The sequence below is a fragment of the Scedosporium apiospermum genome (assembly GCF_000732125.1).
Source record: "Scedosporium apiospermum strain IHEM 14462 chromosome Unknown SEQ_SAPIO_0087, whole genome shotgun sequence".
In the NCBI taxonomy this organism is placed as follows: Eukaryota; Fungi; Ascomycota; class Sordariomycetes; order Microascales; family Microascaceae; genus Scedosporium; species Scedosporium apiospermum.
In genome coordinates this window covers 698256-714919 of record NW_015971788.1, presented here as the reverse complement: position 1 = coordinate 714919, position 16664 = coordinate 698256, and the positions used below count along the sequence as shown (strand labels likewise).

Sequence of the window (16664 nt, the reverse complement as noted above, 5' to 3'; positions counted from 1 at the left end):
CGTTCAAGACGATGATGAAACCGCCGAGAGTGGCTCTTATGGCGAAGTGCCCTCCTTGGAACCCTCCCATCCTTTCCTTTTTTCCCTCGCTCCGTTCCGAATATATAAAATTTTCGGCTCAGTACTTTTAAAAGGTCTTTCAGTACTTCGGGAATATCGACCATCTTCTTTTACGTGTCGTCTTCACTAATGCCTTAGAGGCTCTCACCTTAACAAGAAATGACTGGCAGAGCACTTTGTTTCTTCCTGACCTTCGCATCCATATTCACCACCGCAGTGCGAACAGCCACTACATGCTACGGCGTCAACGGACTTGCCTACGCAGATCAAGTCATATGTCCCGGGTCTAGAGCATGCTGCGGTGTCAACGCGACGTGCCTGGACAACAGGCTCTGTCATAATCCCGGTGACCCCCAGGATACCTTCGTTAGGGGCCCATGTGCGGACGACCACTACGACGAGAGCAAATGCGCATCGATATGCGTCTACAGTATGGATCTACCCTTTGCCATTTTGGTATTTTTGGGGGCGAGAAGGGGTTGGCTTCTGAGCCTTTTTCAGCTGACTGACTTCTTGTAGACGAGACTCAGTTTCATAACAATTTCTTCCCTCGCGTAAGGCAATGTTCTGACGGGAGTCTTTGCTGCAGCAACGATTCCACGTGCTGTTTTACCGGAAAAGGAGTTTTCCTCGACAATAAAGGCAACATAATAGATGACAAGGCGACCCCTTCATCTTCCTCCTCCTCCTCCTCCTCCTCCTCATCGTCCTCGAGCTCCCCTACTAGCACGACGGACGCTTCCTCCGAAAATTCTTCTTCCACCCCGGATGCACAGAGCGACCGGGCGCAAGACTCGACCGGCTTTAAAGTGGGATTAGGGCTCGGAATCCCACTCGCCGCTATCATCGCCGGCTGCGGCGTGTGGTTCCTGCTAAGGAGGAGGCAACAGGGTGCATCGTCGCCGCCCTCCACGGAAAGTCATGCGAACACGCTGCCGCCAGACGCAAGGTACGATAGTTCTCAACCGTACGCGTATTCTGCATATGGTCCTCCGGGCAAAGTGACAAGCGAGCTACCGGGGATGAACGAACCTGCACCTGCAGAGCTTTGGGCTTCGCCTGTGCCTATGCGTCAGAATTGATGGTAAAGATGCGAAGCCCTCCAATCTCTTTTCTCTCCCTTTCTTCCCTTTTCTCTTTTTTTTTTATTATTATTCTTCTTTTAGTCGAGATTCCGAACGAGGTGCGTGCTGCCGGGATTTTGATGATCTCACTTACGTTGCTGGAGTTCGTGGGCGTACTTGCGTATTAGACGACCCTTTTGTTTTGGATAGTTGAACGGTTCATTGTTTACCTACACGATAAGTCTTCTTTCACCTCCTAGAGACAGACTCAGCCGGGGCCTTGTGGCGGAGGGCGTTACTGTTACTTGTTTGAGGACGTTTGGCGAATTTTGGTCTTGTTGACTAGCGCTCAGCTCGCGAACGCGAGAGGGCGGTTGCCGGATTTAGACGTTTGGATGGATATAAATATGGGATTTACTGTAATATCCTGGAACGATTGATATCCCAATGCTTCGAAGAGACAATCCGGGTAAGTGAGGCGTTGCGAGATGAGGGATATAGATACTTAAAAGTTTGTAGTAATACTATTGAACACATGTACATTCATCTGTTTATATATCTAGATGTGAGGAAGCTAGGAAGCTAGCTGGAGCAGAGGAGACAACGGTCTATGAAGTCCATATATAATCTAGACTTTGCCAGAGCTAATAAAATTAAAATAAAAGGAAACAGAAGAATCGTCCCCTGCCTTGTCTATTACTGGAGTACGTGCGATCACGGGCTGCTCCCCGGTCCCTTCTCCTGGCTGTGATAATAATGAGCCCAAAGAACCCAAAGATTGACGAAGAGCATAGTGCATGAGGGGGCGAGGAGTTGTGAAGCTCTTGCGCCTCGGTATCCGGACCTAAACGCTACATGCCAGTGTTCTGATCGTCCGACCGCCCAGTAGACTTAACATGTTAAGTCTCAGTGGTGATGAAGACCATGCTCCAATTGCTGAGTGCCGAAAAGAGAAGCGCGGCTGGATCAGCTGCCATCGAACTTCGGAGAGGTTGTCTTTGTGACCACCTGCAGTGGTTGCTATAGGTGTCGGACACGGCGGAAACGAGAACCGAAGAAACTCAGTCTGCTCATCCGTCCAGCGCGCTGGAATTTCAACGAGGCGTTTCTGAAACCGGGCTTGCCTGACCAGTGATATGCGGCATGGTGATGACAGGGACGCGGTTGACTTGTCGAAGGGTGGGAAGCGGCGTGAAAGAACCGGGCACCTTCGTATCACGTGCTGATGGGTGGGACGGGGTTTAAAGTACCTCCTCCTCAAAACTGAATTTCCCGGCTTGTACTACGAAGTAGTACGCCCAACCACAGTAACTTTGCCTGTGAGTTTGTGGCAAAAATCCGTCCTCGGGCATGGCATACTACGACCAGGTCTGGGCGCCAAGCGACTTTGCGCTGCAAAAGCGCTAAACTTCAATTTAGTTTAACCGCTCCGCTAAACACCTCTAAACTCCCCTGCTTGAACTCGATCGAAGAAATCATTGTCAAGATCGTCAAAGCCGTGATTATAGGCCCTCTCAACGAAACGTGGGCCGCCATGTCAGGACGGCTAGCACTTCGACGAGGACGGGAAGCTTACCTGGGCGTGACACAGTGATCCCAGCCGCCGCCTGGGCCTCGGCCAGAGCTGCCGCAAGCTCGGGGGGCTGGGGGTAGCTGAACGGGAATATGACACCCGTTCGGGGACGAACACGGAGGATGCGGCAGCCGAAATCGTTGATGGGTCCATCAGCGACCATGTCAGCAGAGTATGCGATGATTATGACTAGTGTTTGCTTTATCAGTGCTCGTTGGATCAGACCCTACCGAGATCCTCGTCTAATATTGGCCGTCCCCATTCTAAGCAATAATCGGTGTACTTCGTACTTTAATTGAAGCACGGAGGGTGAAGGGGATCGGATAGTTTAAGGCACAACAGGTGATGACTAAGCGCATCGTGAGAGGTCGAAAACAGGTGAGGTGACTTGCACGACGAGCTTTTGCATCGAGCTTTCGACCTTGGATCAATAAGACCACACCACTTCCACCTTTGAGAATAGCTTCCGCCAATTGCTCGCGAGCTACTTGCACAAAAGCCTCGACCTTATTGGAACCTGCGATATCAATTGATCTCGTTACATCCCGCCAAAGTGTGGCCCTCTTCGATCCTTACTCGCAGCTCATCCAAGCATGAGCTCCTCTCGCCACACAACATGACCTCCCGACTCGCAACGAGGGCAACGTCCCTCCACTTCCCCAGCCTCAAAGCCCGACCGTCCCTCAAGCTCACCCTCCTCTCCCCCCTTCCAACCCGCTACCTCTCCAACAATTCCTCCTCGCACCCACCACCTCCCGTCCCACCGCCCGCCGACTCGACCACCTCCTCCGCAGCAGCGCCAAAGAGACCAACGACAGCGCCCAAACCCATAATCGACATCCGCCACATCCGCGAAAACCCCGAACTCTACGCCCAAAACTGCATAGAACGAAACTACGCCCGCCAAAGCACCTACCCCTTCCAGATCCGCTCCCTCTTCGAGCAATGGAAAAGACTACAGACGGACTCGCGCCTGCTCCGCGAGGAGGCCAACGCCACGAAGAAGGCTCTGCAGGGGATCAGGGCGGCGGCGGGGAAGACGGTCGATCACGGGCACGGCGAGGGCGGGCAGGAGAACGTGGCCGTCGTGGATAGGGAAAAGGTCCTGCGCAGGGCGAGGGAGTTGAAGGGGGAGTTGCAGGGGGTGGAGGAGGCTGAGGCTGGGTTGATGGAGGAGATGCAGGGGCTTGCGGAGGCGATACCGAATCTTACGAGTGACGATACGCCGAGGGGTGACGAGCCGCTGCTGTTGAGTTACATCAACGAGGCGCCCGCCGGGTTCGGCAGGACGGAACCGGGGAAATCGCACGTCGACATCGGCACGGAGCTGGGGATTTTAGATTTCGCTGCCGCCGCGAACGCCTCGGGCTGGGGCTGGTATTACCTCGTCGACGGCGCGGCGCAGCTCGAGCATGCGCTAACGCAGTACGCACTCGCAGTGGCCACGCGCCACGGCTGGCGCCAGGTTTCGCCCCCGACGATGGTCTACAGCTACGTTGCTGATGCCTGTGGGTTTCAGCCGCGCGATCAGAACGGCGAGCAGCAGATCTACGCTATTGCGCGCGATGCATCAGATATGCAGCGCGGGCGCCCCGAGCTCTGTCTCACCGGCACTTCGGAGATTGCTCTCGCGGGAATGAAAGCCGACACAACCCTCCCCGCCGAGTCGCTACCCCTGCGCCGCGTCGCGGCATCGCGGTGCTACCGCGCCGAGGCGGGCTCACGCGGCCTCGACACAAAGGGCCTCTACCGCGTGCACGAATTCACAAAAGTCGAACTCTTCGCGTGGACGACTCCCGAGCAAGAAGCCACCGAACAAGTCTTCGACGAAATCCTCGACATCCAAACCGAGATCCTCAGCTCCCTCGGCCTCTACTGCCGCGTCCTCGAGATGCCCTCCACAGACCTCGGCGCCTCCGCCACGCGGAAATGCGACATCGAGGCCTACTTCCCCTCCAGGGTCCAGAGGGACGCCGGCTGGGGCGAGGTCACCTCCGCGAGCATCTGCACAGATTATCAGACCAGGCGCCTCGGGACGCGGTTGCGCTCTGCTGATGCCGGGGGCAGGATCGGTGGGTTTCCTTGGACTGTGAATGGGACGGCGTTGGCTGTGCCGAGGGTCGTGGCTGCGTTGTTGGAGAACGGGTGGGATGAGGCGACGAAGAGCGTGGTTATCCCGGAGTGTTTGAGGCCTTGGATGGATGGGAAGGAGAGGATTGAAAAGGTCGAGGAGTGAGAGTTGCGTTGGATAGATTTCTAGAAGGCTTGTGTATCATATAATGTCTTTGTTAAAATGTAGAAACAGTTTTGTATACATCAATCCCTTGTGTCAATAGACTCTCATCCTCATCATCTACACCTTACGCTCACTACATGTGCTCAAGAAAGTATTGGAGAAGTTTTATCAATCTTGCTATCAAAACAAAGAGTTTCCTCCTAGTCAACTTAAAAGTAAGAGAGGAACAGAATAGAAAAAGGCTACTACTGCCGTAAAAAAACCAGCTAACATGTCCAGACTACCCCGACATACCAAAATAACATATCGTAATCGTCACAATAAAACGTGCCTCCTACTCTTTTTCGGCTTCCCAAGCGAAAAACCAACTCCAACAGCTCAAGAACCACCTTGTCGATCCCCAAGACAAAAGAGAGAAGAGTGTAAACGAGAGACGGAGAGAGAGAAGTAGAAAAGACCCAGCTACATACAACACCCTCGATCACTCGCTCACTCACTCACCCATTCACTCACCAACACACTCATCACCGCTGCCTAAGCACAAGCTCATTCCCAGCAACCGGCATATCCGACAACGTCGACCCCACCGCACTCTCCGTCCACTCGCTCCGCGAATCGTAGTCGTCGCTATCATACGACTCGTCGTCCGAGTAATCTCCCGTGCCCACGGCGCTTGAGATTATCGTCGTGCCGCGGCTACTCCTCCTCAACGTCCCCGCATCGCTCACTTCCCCGTCATCATCCGCGCCACTACCATGGCCGTCTTCTTCTTCATCGTCATCATCAAGGTGCTCCATCTCCTCCTCTTCATAATCATCGCCGCCGTTGAGGGTGCTACCCGTCGACAGAGCTGATTCGGTAGGCAGAGGGATGTTCCGCCTCCTCACAACGAGCTCACCTCCGTGGGGGGCGACACCGTCGTCATCATCATCTTCTTCGTCTCCCTCCTTGACCGGCTCGACGACGTTCTCCTTGTCGAGATCGCCGTACTTCTTCTTGGCGAGGGAGCCACCCCAGCTGGTCTTCCTCAAGGCACCGGCGCGTCCTACGCCGGAAGGAGCCTTCACACTATGGCTGCGTTTGAAACCTCCCGCGGGAACATTGTGAGTAATCTGGCTCAGCGAAACGATGCGCCTTGATGCGCCCGCCGGATTGGGAACGAGGTTCCTCTTCGAGGAGAGTGCAATGTTGACGGTTGATTTCACCGAGCGGCGGTCAGACTTCTCCTTGGCGCCCGTTGCCGCCGCTTCATCGCCCTTGACCCTGACGCGCTTGCGGCTCATGGCATCGCTGCCCTTGCTCGCCTTGGACATGAGAAGCACCCGAGAGTGATTCATGACTCCTTCGAGGATCCTGCGCTCGAGACCCTCGGCGCGCTCCTCCATCTCGTTGAGCTCCTCCTTGCGCAGCCTAAGCGCCGTCTCGAGAGACGACACATCGGCTGTGAGCCTTGTCTTCTGCCTGGTGAGGATCTCCTGTTCAGCCTTGAGTCCGAACACGCTTTGCCTGAGGCGTTCCTCCTCGGCACGCAAGTCGGCAAGGGAAGCCTCGACTTGCTGCTTCTCTGTCGTCTTGCGCTCGAGGGCAACTGTAGTCTCTTGGAGTGTCTTGGAGCGATCTTCATGCTCATCAGCAATGCGCTGCGTCTGAGCCGCAAGGAACTCCGAGATGCCCGCCGCCGTCTTGATGACCTCGCCGTGGATCTTGTCTAGCGTGTCAAGCTGGGCATAAGCCTTGCCGGCGGCATGCGTGTGGTCGACAATCTTGTCAAGCTTCTCTTGGACAAAAATGTCGTCGTACCTCTCCGTAATGATCCGGTCTAGCTTCTCTTGGATGGTAGTATCGTCGAATTCCTTGTCCATTAGCTTGTCAAGCTTTTCCTGGACAGCGGTATCATCGTATTCCTTGTCCATGAGTTTGTCGAGTTTTTCCTGAACGGTAGTATCGTCGTACTCCTTCTCCATGAGCCTATCCAGCTTTTCGTGGAGGGCACTGTCATCATACTCCTTGTCCATAAGCTGATCAAGCTTATCTTGGACGAGAATATCGTCGTACCTATCCGCAATAATCCTGTCCAGCTTCTCCTGCATGGTACTATCGTCGTATTCCTTCTCCATGAGCTTGTCGAGCTTCTCTTGGACAGTACTGTCGTCGTACTCTTTATCCATGAGCTTGTCAATCTTCTCATGGAGAGCGCCATCATCGTACTCCTTGTCCATGAGCTTATCGAGCTTCTCTTGAAGAACGCTGTCGTCATACTCCTTTTCCAGAAGTTTATCAATCTTTTCCTGGAGAGAAGTGTCGTCGTACTTGCCCTCGATGAGCCTGTCGAGTTTCTCTTGGACAGGGGCATCATCGTACTTCTCAACCTCGGGCAGCATGAGCGGCTCGGGCTTAGCCTCCTCAATCTTGTCCTGGATGTCCGTCGTGGCAGTCTTGGCATAGTCGTAATGCTGGCCGACAAGCGTGAGAATATCGTTGATCGCCTCGAGAATCTTGGGCTGCATCTCTTGGACGGGGCCCTGGAGGGTTTCGACGGCGGCGATGGCCTGTTTGACCTGGTCGCGCGTCTGCTCGTGCTCGGCCTTGTCTTCACTATTCTTCTCGTCCGCCCGTGTGACGAGGTCCTCAACGCGGTTGAAGACGGTCTTGGACGCCTCTTCCATCTTCTCTAGAGATTCTGTGACGGTCGAGCCGAGCGTGTCAATGAGAAGCTTGAGTTCTTCGGCAACCGCCTTGGTGCTGATGACAGCGGCCTCGGTCTCCTCGTCTCTCACCTCGCCGGCCTTGGCCCGCTCCTCCAGGGTGACCTGGAACTCGTCATACTTGGCCATGAGCTCGTCGACTCGCTCATCAATCTTGGAGCTCAAAGCCTCCGTCGTGGCCTGGAACTTTTCGTCGGCTTCGAGCTTGACTCCAACAACGCCGGCGCGAGACTCCTCGAATTCAATCTTCATCGCCTCGAACATTTCCCGCAGGTCTTCGCTGACCGTTGCGTTGTTAGTGATGGTCTCGCCCATCCTGTCGAGCAACTTGCCGACGGTCTGCATACCGACAACGCCGTCTGCGAGTCGCGACTTGGTCATGTCCTGGAACTCGGTGAGGAAAGTCTTCACCTCATTCACGCGCTCGCCGACGTCGACCATCTCGGCTTGACGCTCCTCCATAGCCTTAGTTTGGGCTTCGCTCAGGGCATCGACGCGGTCCTTGAGGTCGGTGACAAGGGTCGTCAGTTCCTCCTTCGATGGCAGTCCAGAGAGCCCGCTGCTGGAGATTTCGGTGACGAGATTCTTGACGTCCATGCAAACGGATTCGACGGCCTCGATGTCGGTGCGAGTAACCCTCTCCGGGTTCTCAAGCTCCTTGTCTGCTCGCTCCTTCATCTCGTCGTAAGAAGCAGCGACATGGCTAATGAGCGACTCAAGCATTGTGACATCTTCACGGCGTGAGGTGTTCTCCATCTGAGTGGTGATCGAGCTGAGAGTCTCGCGGGTCTCGAGGATGAGGGTCTCAAGTCCGTCAATATGCTCCTTGCGAACGGCGGTCTCACCGTCGATCATGTCGTCGAGACGGGCCTTGGTGTTCCTCAGTATAGTCTCGATGGCCTCGACATCCTCTTTAAGGCTAGTATCGGGCTTCTCGGACTCGGCCTCAGTGTTGCTGTCACTTTCTTTCTCTTCACCGTGCAGGCCCTCGATGGCTTCCTTGACTTGGTTAATCATCTCTTCTATCCGGTGGATGTCTTCCCTTGACGCCGTCTCAGGAGGGGGCGCGGCGTCCATGGCCTCCACCTTGCTGCCTAGTTGCGTCACGAGGACCTCTAGGTTCTTGATGTCATCATGCTTGAGGACGTCGACAGGTGCTGGTACAATAGCATTGTCGGTGATTTGAGCCAGGGCACGGTCGTTCTGGCTATCGCGGATGCCGTCGATGTCAGATCGAACGACATCGATGTTGGATCGAACGCCATCAAGGCCGGTCTTGAGTGCGTCTAGAATCTCATCGTTGGCGGTCAGGTCGGGTGGTTTGTTGGCGAGCTTCTCGAAGCGGATGTGAAGTTCGGATAGACCCTCGTGAATGGCGTCGAGAACTTCCGAAGTTCCAGGCAAGGGTCGCTGAAGCTCTGATCGGATTCTGTCGATGCCATCCTTGATGGAATCGAGGGACTGCTTTGACGGATTCTGCTGCGTTGTGAAAGGTACAAGAGACATGTTGACAGCATCGCGGAGACCCTCAATCTGGCCTGATAAAATATGAGCGACTTCATCCCTTAGGACCTCCAACCTCTTGAGAAGAAGCTCCGTCGCGTCCGGCTTGCCCGAAAGGCCGCTAACACGGCTGATGAAAACCTCCATATCATGACGAATCTTCTCAAATCCGTCCTTGGTCGCGTCGAGAACCTGCTCCGTATCACGCCCGTTGGCAGCAACGTTCTCTTTGGCTTCGTCGGAAACGGCGCGAAACTCGCGCCTCATAAGCTCGATAATCTCGCTAAGCTTCGTCATGATGTAGTCGTTGCTCTCTCCGGGTATCGTAAGGGCTTGGGAGGTTGGTGGCATGGGAAATTCGAACCCGTGAAGACCTTCCTTGACAGCCTGGACCATGTCATCGCGAGACAAGTCATTTCCAAGAGCTGAGGGCGCGACAGGAAACTCGAACTCCTCAAGACACTCTCTAACGGCGTCGAGGATCTCGTCACGAGAGAGGGTGGCGGGTGTCTCCATTTGCGGCGGGACGAAGTGCTTAAGACCTTCCACCACAGCACGGAACACCTCTTCCCGAGTGGCGCCGACAGGCTTGTCATCTCGCGGAGCGTGGCTTTGGAGACCCTCTTTGAGACAGGAGAGAATCTCATCCCTCTCCAGACCGAACTGCTGGACTTCGATCTCGGGCTTGTAATTCTCCCAAGCCTCGCGCACGGCTTCAACGACGTCGTCCCGAGTTGGAGGCTGCTGTTTTCCAGCCTGCGAATCCTTGAGAGCCGCTCGCATGGCATTGTAGATTTCCTGGTAGTCGACTGCATTGGAGGCAGCCGAAGCAGCTGACTGTCTGCGGTGTTCCCGTAGGAGGTTGTCCATATGGTCCTTGAGCTCATCGAGCCCCTCGTTGATGATGCGCTTCATTTCATTCCTCTGCTCTGCCGCGCTCTCGGCCGAACTACTATCTTCATCCTTGGCGACGACCTCATCAAGCCGACGCCGCAATTCGCGACCCATGCCCAAGACTTCGCCTCGGAGTTCGCGTACAAGAGCCTTAACTTCGGCAGTGAGCCCTCCGCCCTGGGAAACGCTGTCCTTAACGGTTCTGATGATCTTCAAAATGTCCTCATTAACGAGGTCATTAGCTGGAGCCTTGGCAGCGGCCTCTCTGGGATGGACCGTGCCACCCCGGCTCATGCTATCGAACGACATTGACCTAGAAGACTCGCCATTCTGCTCAAAGTTGACAGTTCGCAGCCTCGGCTTGTCAGGACCTCCTCCATTGCTGTTTACCGGGGGAATCAAGACCGGCTCTGAGTTCTTAATCAATTGCATCAACTCCTCGACCTTGGTCGCCGAAGCCATGCCAGACAGCTTCTCTGCAACCTCGGTGAGCCGAGTGACGAGCAGGTCTTGACCCTCGCGAGTGCCCATATCTCGGATAATTTTCTCAAGCAGCGCAATCGTGGCCGGCGCATCCGCCGCGGAGCACGGCGGGCTACCGACGGACTCGCGGTCGATAGATGTCGCAAAGCTATTAGGGGAAGGGATGCGTGGCAAGGAGAACGGCCGTCCACCAGCGGTACGGAGGGAAGACGGGGGAGAGGTGGCATTATGGTTGTGCTTGGTATCAATGAACAGGCCGGAGTAAAATGGATCCCTCGAGGACGAGATGGGTTTGACTGGATCATTGAGATTCCCAATCAAGTCTCGAAGGGTCTTTCGAATATCCTCATCCCGAGAGCTAGTTACCTGCTTCAGACTCATGAGGTCAGTCGCATTATCCCGGCTCCTGCGACTGAGAGCAGACATCTCCTTTTGAAGGGATGTGGCGATATTCGTGAGCGTTATTATCTGGTTAGACAGCGCCGCCGCATCGAAATTTGGAGTCCCCTTCGGTACAGCCGTGGAGTTGTTCGTTACGTTGGACAGCGGTGTCTCGACTTCCCTAGGGGCAGCAGGAGTTTGTTGTGGTGGCATACTCGTAGGGCTCTGCGTCGCGCTCGGTGTTTGCATGTTGTGTAGGGCTTGCATCGTGGCGGACTGGGGAGGCGTATTCTCGCCAAGGATACTCTGGTGATGGCGGCGAATAGCCGTTGGCCTAACAATTGGCGTCAGGCTGGGACCCGGTACTGGGGTCGACATCCTATGCTCGCTCATCTTGTCGGGGGACATTGAAAACGAGTCTCGATGTCGAATTGGCGTCGATGGTCTGGTCGATTTGTCCGGGAAGAGGGGAGAGGAGGGAATTCCTTCAATGAGGAAGCCGCGGTCTCGTACGGCGCTGGGTTGGAGGGACTGCATTCGTCGGTGAGGCGTTGGGCGAGGTAGGGGACGCTCCGGCGAGACCTCACTGAGTCGTTTCGACATAAGGGGGCTCGCCATGCTTTCGCGGGCCTTTTCTGTCAAGGCAGCGTGTGCCGACTGGATAGCTGTTGATGTTCCAGGCCGAGACGTGCCGATGCTGGGAGACTGAGGGTTTAGAGGAAGGGGAGGAGGAGCCCGGTCGGGATCTGAGCTGTCCCACCTGTTGTTGTTCATGATGCGTCAGTCACCGAGGCAGGCGGGCAAACAGAGTTTGAGAGGGTACGAATTGGGATCGTAAGGAATGTTCTTCAGTTCGACTTACATTGGGATAGTAAGGGCCTTTCCATGATCAGAGGAAGCCGAGTGCACATGTCGTAAGCCTCTCGGCTCCATCGAGACGTCTCTCTCGATAGGAGGCATTGTGGTGGGTATCGTATATGTAGCTAGCTACTCGAAGTCGAATGAAATGCTGATTGAAAGAACAAAAAACACAGAGAAGAAGATGCCGAAACCGTGCAAGGGTGCCAATGGCCCTTGATAGCAAAGGAAGGGAAATTGGAGAAGAAAGATTCACCACGGTAAGACGGTGTGTTCGAACGTGCGCGGATCCAGACTTTGCGAGGGAGGGAATATAAAGTCGGCAAAGGCTATAAGACGAGGGGATGGCACTTATTATTGTTTTAGCGTGATTTCTTCGCTGTCACCAAGGTTGGTCTGGAATCTGCGCGGCCCTGTCTGGTCGTGGTTGATGGGTTGGTTGATGTTCCATGTTGTGTTTGTTTCCAGCTCGGGAAGGCGGTGGTTGCCGTGACAACACAGTGCGCCACAGCGGTTATCATTGGGCACCCAACATTGTACTTGTACACAACATGGCTCCTTCCCCTTGGCCCATCAAATTGATCATCATGAACGCCCCTTCCATCATTGAATGACGGCTAAACCTGGCTCTGCGGAGACGTTCTGACGTGTTCCTGGTCTCGAACCCTCCCCTCGACGAATGTACAACTGTACAACTGATTGAGGCCAGGCCCGACCACTCACGATGTTTGTTGTTTCCAATTCGGGAGATTCACTCCTGCCATCTTAATATCGGGCAGGTCGTCAATTGGTAACAACTGCGATGGGCTTGTGTACCTGGGAACGAGACCCAGCTCGCAATTAAGCCGAAATATCAATGTCATGTCCAAATGCTGTACATCAGCACATTGTTCCAATACGGAGGTGAAGCAACTGATGTCTCGAGAGCTGCGATATTAAGAAAAAAAAAAAGATTGGTCTATACAAGAACAAGCAAGAATAACAGAAGCACATGAGCAACAGATTTCTCTACTACTACCCTCACCTCGCTCAGCAACACCCAGTTTTACCCATTCCCGCCGCCCATCTATCAAGAGTGAAAGATAAATTCCACGCTCAAAAATCAGACATGTATATAGAGAGTCGGCCGTCCAAACTTTTGCGTCGTCCTGTCGTCTATAACATTAAACCGTTCATATAGGTCGGGGAGACAAATCACCCATCACACACATGTCAGGCAGGAAACACTCCTCGAGGGAGTTCTCCGGGTTAGATCAAACCACTACGCAAGCACCTCTTTTCGTACAGTCTACTCATTTATTTCGCGAGAGCCTTGTCGAAAGCAGGGATGAGGGTTTGCGCGAGCCAGAAGGAGAACACAAGCTTAGGACCAGTCATAAGGAGCTGCAGATACAAGTCAGCATATTTCAAATCTTTGTCGTCCAGAGAGTATTCCGGATCCTGTGCAGTGTGTGTCAGGTGATATTTTACGTACCTTAGGTACCAGACCCTTGAAGAAGCTGCTAAATCCTTCGTGCCTAGCCATGTTCGAGAGAATCCTGAATCCACTCTCGGGGTTGTCGAAGTTCTTGTTCTGGATTCGGGTCTTGATAACGTCGAGAGGAGCGGAAACCACTAGCGAGGCAGAGGCACCGGCGATCGAAGCGACGAAGTTCTGGAACCAGGTGGCCGAGTTGTAATCCTGAAGATGGAAGACGTATTCCTTGGTGAAAGCAGAACCGCCGAAGAGCTGTGGAAAGGGGATGTTAGCTTGAGTCCTCAATGCCGGTTTTCGAGCTCTCCGATTCTCAACTACATACCGCGAAGGATCCGGGAGCGTTTCGGGCCGCAGTCCATCCCCATCCCCGGTAGAGGCCAAAGCCCTCATCCTTAACAATCTTGAGTACACCTCGTCCCTTGAAAGCCTCAGGGTTTGTCTGTCGCTTAATCTTGAGTACGTCGAGGGGAAGGAGGACGATCTCGCCGATACCAATCAAACTATATGCCATCGCCATATGTTAGTGAGTGGCCTCATACCTTCACCGAGAAATCTCCAATGCGCAAAACCCAGTCGTTTTTTGTTCTTACCTTCCGGCCGTAGAGTGCATAATGGCCTTGCCAGTCTTCTTGCCAAAGGCCTGCTCAAAGTCCTTTCCGTAGTGGGTGCCGAGGAAGTCTCGTGCGACGGGCTGACCGCCATACTTGTATATCCTTTGGAGGACCTAGAAATTTCTCGGGTCAGAAAAAAATAGTTCTTGGTCTCCTTTCGCATACCCTTCTTTAGCGAAGAAGAGGAAAATTGCGTTACCTTGTAGCCCGCCGCGTAGCCGAGACCAGGGAAGAGAGAGAAGAACTTGGTGCCAAGTCCCGCCGCGGCCTTCTCCTTGAATATGACGGTATTTAATTGCGAAGCGCTGGTGATACGGGTCTGGTTGCTCATCAATCGCTTGGCAATGGTATCGACCTAAGGCGCGGGTTGTTAGTCCTACATTGTCGCTGTGAAGGGTTTCGTTTTCGCTTTGAAGGGTCATCGGACGAGTCATACAGGGTGGAAGAGCATAAGCTCTGCGATACCGGCGGAGCCTGCAAATTTCGATCGAGGTCAGTATTCGTCTCGCCATCAATTGGCCACCGAAATTCCGTACCGGAGCCCAGGAGACGGGCAACATTCGACTCCTTCTCTCGCGAGGACGACATGGGCGGAGACATTGTGGGCGCAAACTTGGTGAGGTCAACCTCGTCCGATTTGTGATGGGGTGGAAATGGAGTGCCCGGGATGCCGAGAATCTATGCTGCTGAGCCCTTTTCTATAAACAGGACGAAACAAGCAAGGCAGATTCCTTTTTCCTCAGAGGTGAATGGAGTCGTATTAGGATCGAGAGCAAGAAGGTCGGGAGAAGGCGGGGAGAAGAGAGAAAATCGGACTAGGAAGACTGGCAGCGCTATAATGCAATTGAAAGGGTCTGATCTGGGAAATTTTTTTTTTATAGCACTAGACACTGAGTCGGCGCGATAAACTATTTTGGCTAGGCTATCGCCACCCCCTTATGAACCAGGGGGGGTTTCTCCAAATCTCCAACTTGGGTATGGGTGGATATAGCCGACGGCGGCCCTGCCCAGACTTTCTGGAGAAGACCAATCTAGACCGAAGTCGTCTAAAACCTGAAATCTACTGTCGAGTGATATTTGAAGTCCAACCTCACATCTCTCATCTGGTGTCGGAGTTCATGAGGGTAGGCTTGAAAATACTGATCAATTGATGCGTTATTATATTTGATGCGCTCTCGATTGCATACAGCAACACTCGCGTCGCCTCCATCAATTGTCCATGTACAGGCAGTGGCGTGTACGAAGGAATAGCGATCGCCCGAATAATGATTGATTGATGCATTGCTCGAAGCTTGGTAAACCACAGCTTCTCGGTTATGTCACGGTAACCTCTGGGATTCGATCCAGGTGCCGAGGCAAGGAGGATGAGCGGACCACTCCACAGCAAAGCTAAACTCTTTAACGCTTACACTCTCTCTACCCCAACTTCCAAGGAGCCTTTGTGAATGGCTGGTGTCCATCGGACTAGTGGAACAAAAGAGCTGCAGTACTTCGTATTATAGCACGCGATAGCCGTCATTTCCATCAGACGCATTGATCTTAAACAACTGCAATTCAACTAGCGAATCTTAGTAGACTAGTACAACCTCACCTTAGAGATTCGCGGGGTAGTATGGAGGCATTCCCATCGATTATCCCCGCGTAGATTATCTCAGCCTTCTCCGTAGGCATTGGAGAGGATGCAAAGGTATAGGAGACGGCAATTAGCAGTTGGAACCGGCGACAAAGGCCGTGTTGGAGAGGCAGACGGTGATGTGGGCGAAACCTACTGTATCTAGTAAACCCCGATTACTGCATCGATCAAACAATGTCAGTCATCAAATCGCATTGGTCTTCCTTCAAATTGTTCGATCACAACGACAACTTAGGTTTTACAGAGACGAGGTGTTAGGCACAACGCCAGCAGCAAGTCCCGCAACCCTGGCTATAACGGCAACAGGAAGCCTTGAAGCCACGAAATGGAGTAATAGATTGAAACCGCCGGGTCAGCCAAGATCAACCGTAGGTAATTTGATCCTTTCTCAGCTAACGATCCACCCACTCTTAAACCTGTGGGAGTTCCCTCTTCGCCTCACCCCAAAGACACAAATACCAACACACAAAAACCTCAATATTCCGGCTCCGTAAGCCCGTCTTCTCCGAAGTCCCTCCGGCAGTGGCGTCCACTTATCCTTTGAGTCGATACGGCTTGCCAGTCTCAAGGGCTGTGAGTGGTCTTAAGACCACATGCCTCCCTCCCACCTCCACATATCACGTACCAGACGGTCACGCATGAGAACACCAATAGTGTACTTAGATATCAAATCTGGAACCAGCTATGCAGTTTAATCTAAGGAGATGAGAAAGCCTGATCCTGTACGTAAGTAGAAATATCGCCTTCTTCAACTCCTCTAGCATATGTGGTGCAACCCCGGTCCCGAATGAGGTAGTGAGGCATGCCAAGCGGGATTTTCTGCCTTGCCGTTCAAGAAGTTTGACGTCATTCTCATCTTCGCAACTCATCCAAGGCGTGAGAAAATGCCTAAATGGGCGAAACTTGGGAACCTTGATAGAGTCAATTCGGATAAGTCCAGTAGTTCTTCCTCATGCCAGTGGTTCTTTTCACCCTTCTACCCTATTCTCAAAGAAGAATGAGAGTTGGTGGAAGTGGGACCGACACCCGATGGGGCGCTCATGCTGGTATTGGGATGGCCGATGATCCCCGTATCCCCGTATTATTCGTGGCCTCGTTATTGTTCTGCGGTGTTAGTTCGCGACATCTTACTGCCTGAGCCCAACCCAATCAAGTTGAGCTTGACAAATAATCGGGCAGCGGAAGG

At 53.5% G+C, this 16664-nt stretch overlaps 3 protein-coding genes and 1 pseudogene across 3 annotated transcripts; 2 read left to right on the top strand and 2 right to left on the bottom strand.

The window, feature by feature from the left end:
- Positions 1 to 437: 437 nt before the first annotated feature.
- On the top strand, positions 438 to 1142 carry SAPIO_CDS2903 (uncharacterized protein; the record flags this gene model as incomplete). The annotated part of the gene is made up of 2 exons (XM_016785810.1): positions 438 to 516; positions 580 to 1142. 2 exons carry the CDS (start codon positions 438 to 440, stop codon positions 1140 to 1142), a joined length of 642 nt encoding a protein of 213 aa, XP_016644592.1.
- A 2171-nt stretch (positions 1143 to 3313) lies between these two features.
- On the top strand, positions 3314 to 4933 carry SAPIO_CDS2902 (annotated as a pseudogene; the record flags this gene model as incomplete).
- A 524-nt stretch (positions 4934 to 5457) lies between these two features.
- SAPIO_CDS2901 (Chromosome segregation atpase) lies at positions 5458 to 11859 on the bottom strand (the record flags this gene model as incomplete). The annotated part of the gene is made up of 2 exons (XM_016785809.1): positions 5458 to 11659; positions 11762 to 11859. 2 exons carry the CDS (start codon positions 11857 to 11859, stop codon positions 5458 to 5460), a joined length of 6300 nt encoding a protein of 2099 aa, XP_016644591.1.
- Positions 11860 to 13053: 1194 nt separating this feature from the next.
- Positions 13054 to 14445, bottom strand: SAPIO_CDS2900 (uncharacterized protein; the record flags this gene model as incomplete). Its single annotated transcript, XM_016785808.1, has 7 exons — positions 13054 to 13140; positions 13232 to 13486; positions 13557 to 13734; positions 13825 to 13958; positions 14045 to 14200; positions 14282 to 14319; positions 14382 to 14445. 7 exons carry the CDS (start codon positions 14443 to 14445, stop codon positions 13054 to 13056), a joined length of 912 nt encoding a protein of 303 aa, XP_016644590.1.
- Between the last annotated feature and the right edge of the window lie 2219 nt (positions 14446 to 16664).